This window comes from Cucumis sativus, chromosome 1, assembly GCF_000004075.3.
Source record: "Cucumis sativus cultivar 9930 chromosome 1, Cucumber_9930_V3, whole genome shotgun sequence".
NCBI classification, from domain to species: Eukaryota; Viridiplantae; Streptophyta; class Magnoliopsida; order Cucurbitales; family Cucurbitaceae; genus Cucumis; species Cucumis sativus.
Window position 1 is genome coordinate 15,520,532 of NC_026655.2, and position 13,236 is coordinate 15,533,767.

The 13,236-nt window shown below is 29.9% G+C and overlaps 1 protein-coding gene across 1 annotated transcript; it reads left to right on the top strand.

Moving 5' to 3' along the window:
- Positions 1-923: 923 nt before the first annotated feature.
- On the top strand, positions 924-1,779 carry LOC105434480. The gene has a single exon (XM_011650173.2). The coding sequence runs from the start codon at positions 1,133-1,135 to the stop codon at positions 1,577-1,579; it is 447 nt and encodes a 148-aa protein (XP_011648475.1). The 5' UTR covers positions 924-1,132; the 3' UTR covers positions 1,580-1,779.
- Positions 1,780-13,236: the final 11,457 nt, after the last annotated feature.

The window sequence follows — 13,236 nt, forward strand, 5'->3', positions numbered from 1 at the left end:
AAGGAAGAAAGAGAGGGAAGATGGGTTATGATAAACTTAAAACAAGGGTTATGATAACTCTTCTCCCAAACAAGGGTTGAGTTACCATAACCTAATCCAATAGTGATAATCCTTTCCCGTGAACACTGTGTTGTTGTTTTAATGATTTGAAAATATATCTCAAATAACTTAAAATGAGAAAAAGAAAAAAAGAATTGCGATTAAAAATGTAAAATAGGTTGAGAATAATTTAAAAGATTTAAAAGAATTGGGTGTAAGAGTAGTTTAGAGAGTTAAAAGGGATTTGAGATATGAATAAATGGGGAAAATAAGAAAGTAAAGAAACGCGTGGTGTGACTTAGCATAGAGAGTCTTTAGAAAGTGGTGTTGAAAGTAAGTGAGGGAATAGCGCGTGCGCAGCCGCCCTTAACAACCATTCCAATTCGTCAACTTTGATGCCTAAACTTCTCTTTACAATTTCACCTTTTTCTTTTTCTTTTTCCTTTCTTTTCTCTTTTTCCATGTCATATATATATTTCCATGTTATGAAACTCATTGACTCCTCTTTTTACCATTCAAACAAACCTATCATCCTCACTTTGACCAAAAAAAAAAAAAGAAACCCTTTCATTATTTAAAACAAATAAATTTTTGAAATAATAATATCAACTATTATAATTGATTCATAATCCCTACCATCCACGATTTAAAGTTATAATTTTTCTTCTTGTCAAAGTAAGAATACATGGATCAATACCTCCCCTTTGTTATGCTTAAAAAAATGTTAAACAAATGGTAAATTTGACTTTAGACCAAAGAGAGAATGGTTTATTTATATATTAAAAAAAACGTTTTTTTTTATAGTAAAAATGCAAAACTTGCCAAATGGGATTTGCACAAACTTTCCCTCGACGTCATTATAAACTCATCTTTGGAAGCATTCAATGCCGAAACAGAGGAAAACGAAAATGGAACGAAGAACCCATTTTCCCAATCCAAACCCTTCATTTCTTCGTTGTTTCGAATCTCCTTTATATCATTTCATCTCCTTTCAATGGCTTCCACAAAACCCATAACTCAAAACAACCTCTCCAACCCCATAATCCCCCACTTCACTTAAAAAGCTTAAAACCTTTGTTTCTCTCTGTTCCCCATGGCGACCCATCAAACCAGACCACCTTCAACGCCTTATTCACCTCTAACCGACCAACAAGACGACCTTCAAGACATCGACGACTCCATTTCCTCAAATGGGTGTGGCTGTTTTCAGCTGTTCGGGTTCGGATCCAATCGGAATAGGAATTACGAAGGTGGAAATCTTCTTCAACAGAAACAAGGGAGGGAAGAGGAGAGTTGGATGGTGAAGAGATTGAAGAAGGTGAGGGAGGTGTCGGAAATGGTGGCTGGACCGAAATGGAAGAACTTCATTAGAAAGATGGGTGGATATTTGAAGGGGAAGAAAGAGAGGAATCGATTTCAGTATGACCCTGAAAGCTATGCTTTGAATTTCGATGGGGGTTTTGATGGAGAAGAAGATGATCATCATCCACCTATTGGGTTTTCTTCGAGGTTTGCTGTGCCTTTGGCTTCTAGGGAATAACATTGAAGGAAATAATTTGATTGATTGATTTCATTGTGATTGTTAATGGAAATACTTATAATGTCAATTATATACAAAAAGCATTATGATATGTTATTTGATTTTGTGTGTATATATATTATCGAGAAAGTTAGAAATTTTGGTAGGGATGACCTAAATTTTACAAACGGAATATCATTTGATCTAAATTTTGATTCTTACCTCTAAGTTCTTCCTCCCTATACTTCGAAAATTTGTGACATTCACAAAAGCTTATTCTTTTGTTTCAAAACTACACCAGTTACATGACAGTTTGAATGTGAAATTTAGATCATTTGTACAAAAATTTTAGAAATTTGGGTTATTAGTTCTTTTCTTCTTCCACTTCATCAACAATTTGGTTTTGTAGAAATAGAATGTGTGCTTGAAAATGATACAAATTGAAAGGTTGTTGATAATGGTATTATAAATTTTTTAAGTAACGTTAAACTCGTCAATTGAGTTGGAAATTTTACTGTTTCCAACTTTCACATGAGAGTCTAATACTTTTTTTTACGTGGGAGAAAAATGTCATAAGCGATGCTTAAACCTAGATTTAAAAGAGGTTCGACAATATTCTATGACCTTTTGCCATCATTTTCATGAACTATTAACTTTTTACACGGTCTTTTTGATATCAATTTGATGACTTATTAACTTCTTACTGTGTGCGCCCATCACTAAACAATTCAACCTTACGTTTCAAATATCCTTTTAAAAAAAAAATTCTTAATAATATAGAGGGAAAATTCAAGATGAACGTTTTATGTATTTTTTTTTTTTTTTTTTTGTGGGGTTGGACACTTTCGAAAATGCAATGTGATACCTTTATGTTTCAATAGGTTTGGTGTTCTATTTTGGCTAATGCTCCCACGTTGATTGGGTGTGTTTTGTAAATTACATTATAATCATAATTTCTACTAAAGAACAACACAGTTTAGTAGTCCTGTATTAGTGTGTTTAAATGTCATCTAAATATTTACTAAAACATTTACAAATATAACAAAGTTTATAACTAATGATACGAGGGTCTACCGATGACAAAAGTATATAATTTATCAATACTTTCTAGTATGGTTTTCAATTCATTTAATATCTAAAAAATTAATTAAAAAATAGAGAGATTGGTGTGAAATAAGAAATGTACAACAGCTGGTGGGCTTTACTTTTAGAAGAGTATTAAATGAAAATACAAATTTGGTCATTAGACTTTCTATTCCTTTTTTCAAAAACATACATATTTGTTTTATGTATTTTTGTACTGACTACACTTTAACACACCAAATATATATGATAATAAGATTTATGTCACTGCATTTTTTGTCATATTCGATAATCTTATAACATTTCTTCGATAATCATCTCATAGTCGTGTAATAACATTAATTATTTGTCATATTCGCAATATGTAAAAAATAGATGTCATACCTTGTTTTTTTCTAAATATTTGTGTCATTCATGCAATTTCTCTAGAAAAAATGTTAACTTATTCTCATCTAAAAGAGAAATGTATACTTCTTTTTTCTATTTTAGATTTTCTACTTTTAAGCATAATTTTTGTTTTGTTTTTAGGCTTTCAAAGGTTATATTTTTACCTTAATTTTAATTTTCATTTTCATTTGATTCTTAGTTTTAAATTTTCACATTCTTTTCCATAATTTAAAATTTTAGCTTATTTGTCTTAGTCAAATTTTCATAAAAGCTACTTTTTAGTTTTAATTTTATTGCTTAATTAAATTACTTTTCATGAATTAATCAAATAACCAATGTCATAATTTGTAAATTGAATAATTCAAAGCTAATATAAATAACGAAAAGTAAGCATTTGTAAAGCTTAAAGAAGTAAACTTTAAAACTATAAAATCTATAAATTTATGGACTAAATGAAATCTAATCTTAAAATCTCAAACTACATAATGTAATATCTTGAAATTTTGAAAACAAATGAAAACTAAATTCAAAATCTGGAGATGAAAATATTATCGAAGAAAAATTGTATTCAATACTTGCGAATCTATATAAAAAAAAAAATCCTAAATATGTGTCGAAGCTAAATTTTTTAAAATCATTGAAACTAAATCAAGATTGTTGTTGATTCCCCGCCAAACCTAGTTACCCAATTCGAGGGAAACAAAGAGATGGCATTGAAGAACTCACATCCTACAAAAAAAATTATTAGCCTCATTCATATTACGGGTGACCACTTGAGTTGGCAAAAATATAAAAATTTGAAAAATAATCGAGCTATACTTAGTTTAGCACCCTAAACCTCGAACATTGTAAATCACCTGACATTGCTAGATTTACACATAACCAAAGGTGATGACTATCGAAAGAGACATTATTACAACCTCATTCGACAACCACAAAGGGGAATGTGAGTAATCTTCAAATGAGATTATTAACCTTACTTATTATGTGTTTAAATGAACTAGACATTTGTTACACTGACTTTTTTTTATGAGTTTAAATGAACCAGACACTTCTTACACAGACTTATACATGGAAGTGTGTTAGGCTTGACATCATACCTGAATCTGTCACATATATCAATTTAAAAAACGAGACCAAACTAAACCAACAGAAGCGAGTCAAAGGCAAAACCTAGAAAAGGCCCATGGCCACTATGACGAGATGTGAGATTCAAGCACTAACCAACACATAAAAACTAAACTAAAACATTTTAAGAAGATCAAATACTAAATTCATATACCAAAACATGTAATTGTTTCTTAAAATAATTGTCATTAGGAAGAAATGAAAACAAGAGATTGCTAATAGTGAAAATCAAAAGTTAGTAGAGCTTCCCTTTTTTCTATTATACCTTTGGTCCATTATCGTTATTCAATCTCTCTATATCCAAAACTTTTATTCTTGTACACTTCAATTTCATAAAACCAATCATAGCATCAAACTTTTAACCAAGTTTTCCTTTTGGCCAAATTCTCTGTTAGAAGAAAGCAATTCTTACAAGTTTACTATAATTTTTCTCTAATATTAAAATGGTTGGTAACCAAATTAGAGTGGAAATTGTAAGAAGATTCAAACTTCTAACATATTGGTTGAGTATAATATACGTCTTAATCTTTTAAACCAATTGCTTGAATGATCATGTCGATATTTTTTTATAACAAGTAGTTAACGTAATATTCAACACAATACAAAATTTTCATATACTAATATGACAGCTAAACATGCGATGCAAAAAAATTATGAGATTTTGTGTATAGTTTGGTTAATCTTTATTTTATCATCAAGGCTACATATTACAGCTACAAATCATACTAAATAGTTTTCGTACTTGTACACAACTCTATTCAATTTCGTATATATCAAATAATTCTAACAATCTTTCATTATCGGAATATAGTTAAGAAATAAAAATTTGTTAGATATTTGATATTTAAGATTTTTGTTTGTAGAAATTATTATAGATAAGAGGGAGAATATTCAAACTTAAAATACATAATTAAAAAGAAAATAGCAAGATTGAATTACTTGAGGTGAGGTCTATTTTAATATCAATTTAACAAACCAAAAAGTGGTCCAATATGAAAGCATGCACATGACTAAACAAGAAGACAATTTTACAATTTGACACTTTTCTTTTGAGTAATGACAAATTTGAATTGATTGAAGAATCCAAACTTAAAACACAATATATAAATAAAACATTAGAAATTACTCTACCTTCTAATATTGTTACACCCAAGGTACAAAAATACAATATAAAGTTTAAAAAATCATTTTCACAACTAACCATACATGGGCACATAAAGTCGATGGTTCCAAGGATTTCGAGATCAAAAGTTCGCATAAATTCTCGTATATTCTGAATAAATATTCTTATGGACAAAAAACTTTAAATATCGTTTATCATTTTCCTCTTTTTCTTAGATGGAAAAAGAAAAAGTGCGTTTGATTGGTCATATAAAAACAATAAAAAAAAATTATATTAGGCTATGAAATGTTTTGGGTGTATCAAATTTATCAAGTATATGTAGTATATATCTGCAATATACAAAGTGTATATCGACTGTGTATTATGTATGTCAAGTGTATATTAGATGTATCAAAATTTATTTTCACAAATTTGAAAGAAGTACAAAGAATTAGGCTAACTATTTCTTTCTAGTTGTCTATTTTTTAATTTTACGCTTGGTTTGTTTCGATGTCTAAATATAATTGTCAAAGTAAGTTAGTTCAAAGATAATCAACCTATCCTCATCTTCGAAGTGGATTCTCTCTCATAATCATAATAATAAAAAAAAAAGTTAGACATATTTCAATTTTTTTTAAAAAAGAACGTTACCAAAATTATAAAATAAAAAATGTAGATTTGGTTTTTAAAAACTAAAAAAGTAACTTCTTTTTATAATTTAATTAGAAATTCAATCTTTATACTTGAACACAAGATAAGATACTATGGTAGAAAATTTATATAAAAAAAATGCTTAATTTATAAAAAACGATTTTCTTTTAAGAAAATAACAAATTTTACAAAAATTTTGTAATCAGTAAAATCCTGTCACTGATAATCATTGATATGCTATGGTGATGAGAGACAATTATTAATATAATCCAAAATTTTGTTATAACTTATAAAAGTTTATTTATTTTGATATTTTAAAAAATGCTCCACAACGAAATAATTACCAAACAAACCCTAAATAATATCCTAACAAAAAAACAAATGTACTTTTGTTTTGTAATTTTAGTATTATGTGTTTGACGCAAATGTGAAGTCTATATAAGAGTTGAAAATATTTTTAAAAGTATATTTGATTTATTTTTAAACTACAAAATAGAAATATTAGACTGAATCTTAATGTATCATCCATTAATCTACTCTCATATTTTATCCTATTGAAGTTTATATAATTATTACTTCACAATAAATGATCTTATTCACAAAAGAAGAAAAAGATGAACAAAACCAAATCAAACAAGATTGACATATAAAAAGAAATAAATGCATTCCGTATTTAGGACATGACACCTAAAATATGAATTTCATAAGCTATAATTGGAGAAGGTGATAAGATACACAAAGATATGTGGTACTCAGAGGTATTTTTTTTCTTAGAAGAACATTAATGCTGCACCATTCAAATCTCCGTTGATTTCATATTAATATTACACTAATAATAATCGAACTACACAAACTCTCAGCAAGAAAAGACTTTGCCTTTCCTTGTCAAGATAAGTTCCATTCCCATTTGTACATAACAAGCAGCTGAAGAGTACAACAAGAAAAGGAACAAAAACAGAGAAGACGATCTCAAAACACATTAAAAACATTAAAAAAGAAAAAGAAAAAACAATTACTAATTCTATGAAGATGTTGAAAATTGGTAAACAAAGTGAAGAGGAGGAGGAGGAGATTCGGAGTTAACAAATTGACGAGAAGAGGAAGGAAGAATTTGGAGAGAAGTTTTTGGGCATTTTTGGGTTTTGAGAAACGAAACAGAGTTTTTGGATTTCAAAGCATGAGAGCAAGCAGCTCCGTTTCTAATCCGATCATCGTGTAATGCACAGCCACAATTGCGATGGTAAGGCCTTCGTTCAATCAAAAAGCTTTGCAATGATAAGCTTCCATCAAACACACGTGATCCAACTCCTCCCATCTTCTCCATTCTTCCTCTGTTTCCTTGTTCTTGAAAACAGAGCAAAGGATGAATATATGAAATTTGAATGTCCAAATTGGAAGGGTTGAGGAGTTGTGTGGGATTAGGTAACTAAAAAGAGAAATGGGGTTCCCAAATGAAGACAATAATGTAATGTAATAGCTTTGTTAAAGTCGTAGATGAAAACAAAATGGGAAAAAAACGAGGACTTAGTTTCTTGATAAATATGGTTGTGAATTTAACTTAGAGTGTAAATGACAAAATTCAAAGTAATAATAATGTCCGTTTTTGGAAAAGTAGAAAGAAGACAGTTGAAAAGAATGATAGATCCAATCTTATAGTATTTAATTAGTCACTTTGGAGATGTAGGTGAAAATTTCAAGAATTTTATATATTCTCTTTCGTTATGTTATAGACTTTTCTTTATAAATTAATGTTTAAACGTGGTTGGTTTGTCGAGAAAGTGGATACGCATAAAAAAGAACCTCGTAAAGAATGTTTCTTCTAGTTTTAAGAATAGACCATTTGTGTCTTTTAGGTTAATTGTAGTTATAAGTTTTTGCTCAAGTTAAGTACCTCAACCATACATAAGTGGACAAAAAAAGTTCAAATGAAATTATGAATACAAAGTAATTACATAGACGAGTCCTCTTCCTAATTTTTGTTTGAATTCATATTTTATTATTAAATTAGATTTCCTCTAACTTCTTTCCGAATTAGTCACATTGTCTTCAAGTTGCTCGCATATGTGGACATCTATAACTTTCTAATGGCCCTATCATCTTTGGTCGTAGGCCTCTCCCTCGCATGCATGCAGCTAGAAACGTTGAAGACCATATTGAGTGATATTTAACTTTTGCTTTGGGAATGTTTAGATACAATATATTTGATGTCTGGTAGGTACATCAATTACGTGGTATTTTGTTTAGTTATAGACTTATAGGGTATTTGAGTGTTTTTAAACTTTTTAGAAACTCTTCAAAGTTGAATTCTCTAACATTGTACAATTTGATTCAAATAAATGTATTTTTTACGATATCGCACTATTATTTTTTATTATTTATTCGATTTTTCCATTTTAATAATTAATTTTTCTTTTTTTATTTGTACAAACTAAATATTTAATTTTGCCATTTTTTTATTCACCCCTAAAAAATACTAAGTCGAAGGCAAGATAAGATATGTTGAGGCAAAGAAGAGCTAGGCATTTGAGCCAACCTCTCTATTGCCTCGAAGACTAACCCAATTAACGAGCAATGTGTGAGTTGGGTCTTCGAGGCAACAGTCATCTATTTGGTTCATCCTCATCCTCCAAAACTAAAGATCCCATGCATCATATGGGTCATCTCCAACACCTTCAATCTAATGAAATTGCATATTATCTTATTAGATTAGAAAACAATAGAATTCCGAAATGAAACAGAAGAGAAGGCCTAAGTCAACTTCTTTTATAAATACATCATTTTAGTTCATATAAGATTACTACATCAATAATAAGTAGGTGTTGTATGTCACGATTGTTTGGTTAAACTTTATAAATCTTTTCAAAATTGTTTGTAATCACTAGAAAAGAAAAATCATTATTATTTTCGTCATTTTAATTTAATTTTGAATATCGACATAGTTCATGAAACTTATTATATTTTTTAGTACAATAATGATTAAAAAAAAAAGATTCAATCTTTGAGCTAAATTCATTATAACATATGGTACATAAATATGAATATCTCACCTCTTCCATTAAATTATGGTTTATGCTCATAAATTCTCAATTTAATATACAATTTTAATAATTCATCAATGTTGGTGTTAGTACTGGACACCTAGCTAGATGTGTTGAACTCAACATTTGGTAGTAGAGATTGGATACCTAAGATATATGCGGCCAAGAACTCGTCTCCTGGATCTCGTTGCCTAGGATTTGGACTCCTAGACCTCGTCACTTGGATAAGAACACTTGGATCTCGTTGATTGGTTTTTGTCATTTGGAAGTCTGAACGTCTAGGGTATGTGAACAAAATTTTGCAAAACAAAAACTTGTGAAAGTGATTGAGTGCAAAAAAACAAAAACTTGTGAAAGTGATTGAGTTGCAGAACCCACTCTCTTTAAAATGTTTTGTGCCTCTTCTCAGGATGCAAAAAGATCTTATGATTGTTATATCGTCTCCGAACGAAACTACCAACTCGATTGGAACTGAATCGAAACCGATCTGAATACCAACATCCTTTAGATAATTTTGCTTGGAAAACAAAGAAAGAAAGAGAGGGAGAATGATGTATTTTTTATGATGTCTTGTAAAGGAGGCTTATATAGTACTGTTAGTGATTGAGTTGCATAACCCACTCTCTTTAGGTAAGCAGTCGAGACATGCATGGAAAGATATCAACAAGCTTTCATTTGTCTATCACCTCGTCTCAATAGTCTTTAGAGCGCGCATAATCGTAACTCAAACTTAAAAGGATATTAAGAGTTTCCATCACTAATCTTAACCATAACCATATAAGAGTCTCTCATATTAATAGAGATATATTTCTCTATTTAAACAAAATTTGAATCAATAATGGACAAATTCAGGCAATTGAAAAGTTGGGATCACTTAGTTAATGCCTACTTTGCACATGGGTCGGTGTTCAAGGCCGTAGTGGCAGTTATAGAGAGATTTACAAACATTTAATTTACTACAGAATATAAATTTTGTTTTTTTAGGAGGGAGAATAATTTATTATAAAAATAACAAAATTATAACTTTTTTGGTAGAAAGAAAGTGTTTCGTTGCAAATTAGTTGGGAAGGAAAACGAATCTGCCAGGCTGGTCTACGTGTTACCCTTTTCCTTTTTTTTCAATATTACATAATTTCCTTTATTGCATGCACACTATTGTTTTAAATATAAATAAAGATTGATTAATGTGGCTAATTAAGTTTATTAAATTGTTGTGACTTTTAATTTGTAGGTTGAATATATTTAAAAATATATTCAATATTTAGTTTTTCTAGTTTCAGTACTTTTGTAGTATTTTAGTTAATCTTAAGTTTAATTCATATACTTTAACTTTCCTAATAACTTTTAGGGGAAAGAAACTCGAAATAAAAAATAAAAAGTATAGAGAACAATTGATATTTTAATATTAGATGTATATTTATGGCCCACAAGTAGAGAAAGAAATAAAGATATTTTTATAATCGCAGAAACCAAGAAAAAATGGATCAATCGATGGATGCTTCCATCTTCCTCACAGGGAAAGAATGAAACAAGATTCGTGAATTTCGCTGAAAGAAACTTGGATCCAGCACACTTCAACCTCTATTTCAAATAGATGAAATTATTTTCAAACGAGAATCATTTCACCCAAATCAAGAACAAAAATCCATTCCCATTAATTAATCAATGAATGAATCAATTAACAAAGATTAGAAGAAGAAGAAACAGAGTCAAGTAATTAAAATCTACATTCATCACTTCAATCTTTTCAAATCAAGAATTCCACTAACCAAAGAAAAGAATTCCACATATATATATTACAAAACTAAAATCAAATTAGACTTTTAACAAAACAAGAAATAAAAAACAAAAATCAAAACAATAATACGGCTCATCTCTTGTAAGATCCAAGGCTTTCAACCTGATCCATGGACGGCGAAGAAGGAGAAGAAATGCCAGAAGCAGCAACCATAGCCAAACATCCCTCACTCCAGGCTCGTCTGATCGGGTACGAGACGGACTTATGTTTAGACATGGAATGAGAACAGCGTTTATTATCTCGGTCGTGAAGCGCGCAGCTGCAGTTCTTATGGTAAGGACGGCGGTCGATCTCGGCGTCGGGGCTAACGATGCAGCCGTAGTAGACGCATCTGAGTAAGGCGTCGGCCATGGAGAAGAGCGTAGGGAGTGGCCGATGCCGGAGGGGGGTTGAGGGAAAGAAGGGGAATGGAGAAGAAGGGGTTTATATAGGGAGTGAGGAAATTAAAGGGGAGGTGGTTGAAGAGAAGACAGTTGTCGGGATACTGGAAAAGGGAGAATTAAGCGATGTGGGATCCGTGTGATGTGTGTATAAGTTTGTGCGTTGGGAGTTGGCCTACTTTGCTGCTTGCCGCCTTGCCATGTGATGCCAATTGGCCTTTTGGGTTGTACAAGACATTAACTCACTCATCATCATTATTATTGTTATTTTAATATTTTTAATTTTAAATATGAAAATGTAAAAATCTCCATAAAAATATCACCTCCTCCATTAAAAATAGTATAGGATGCAGTGGTATTAAACAAATATTCACTATACTTAACTAATTATTATAGTTGGGGTTCTGAGTTATAATCATCCATTTCACGAATTTCATTTTGGTGCCCTCCACTACCTAAAAATAGTATAGGTTGTTACAAACTTTATAATACAACGATTAAATCAACTAAGGTTGAATATTAAATTATTATAAACTATTTGTTTACATTTTTTTTTTTTTTTTTGTTCTTAGTTTGATTGAAATTGATAGGTTTAGGAAACATCAAGCGTGTGTTTGCCTCGTTATTTTCTCCCACACATTCTCCAACATATATAGGTACTTTAGTTTTACTTACTAATATTTTAATTTTGTTCTTTAATGGAATGCTTTTATTTATTATTTTTTTTAGGTAAGGGGTATCCATAATATGTGTTTGATGCTAATCCAAGATTATTTTGAATATCTGTTTTTATGAGTTATTAATGTTGCATTTTTACACTTATTGTTTTTTTTTTAAATATGTATTTTTTTTAATAAATCATTAAGGTTACACTGATGTTACGTTCCTTTATGCAGATAGTAATTAATCATTTTAATTATACTTGTTTGAAGTCATATGCTTGGTTGGTTTATGAACAATCTAACATTTGGGCCTAACTAATTGAATTTTAGGTTTAGTTTGTCTTCCGGACAAATTTGACCTACTTTTAGGCCCAATTGATTATAAGCCCACATATTAATACCAAATCTATCAACTTATTTAAATCAAAGGTAAATGTAATTGAGGGTCGAATAATACTTAAGGATATAGCAACATTTAATTGTAAATATAGCATAACTATCGTTGATAGATTTGTATTGCAGATAGATTTGTATGATCTATTAATGATAGATTAATATTTACAATATAGTCTATCAGTGATAGACTTATATGATCGATAGAGTTTGACAAATTTTGCTATATTTGTAAATTTTAAAAAATATTGCTGAATACTTAATTATTTATTGCATCTAATGTATAAATTTGCAACTATTCCTTAATCAAACGAAACCACATGACATCATTCAATTCTATTCGTTCTTATCTTCAATTTCCACTTCAAACCCATAGCGACCTTAATGAATTTTCAGTTTGATAATTTGAAAAGTAGCGGTTAATTTGGGAATTTATGCGACTATTTGGGATTAGTCTAAATCCTTTTATTCAACCACGACAACATAATGAAAAGCGTATCTCCAAATAATTTGGTAAAAGAATGCAAATAAAATACTTATTAATTATAAGGATTGTTGTAATCAAAATCTCTAGATCCATCAATTCACTCTGTAAACGAACAAGAATGTTAAAGTTTCATCTTCAAAAGAACAAATTGTACAAACTATGGTTGAACATACAAGTGTTATTCCAACATGATTCTCAAAAGATACAATCAAACTCAAATATAATGCATAAAAATTGAAAACACATCAAGAATGGTTTGAAACATTGCCAATTGTTAATGCTGCCATTTAAAATTATACAACCTGTTTTAGCATAACTTGCGAATTTGAGATCGAAACTCCCACCTTTAAATTATAGTAATTTAAATTCAAATTTATGGAGTTGGAAATTTAAAATTTTGTTTGAAGATCATGATTGGGGTTTTACTTCAATAAAATTAGGGTTGAAAAGAGTTGGGATTCTGTTAAAGAATAAAGTTGGGCTTAAACGGGCCTTTAAAGAGGAATTGAAGGCTTTTGAAGCTTACTTGCCCAGAAAGTTAATGGATCCCATTATTCTTTGTTGTTTTA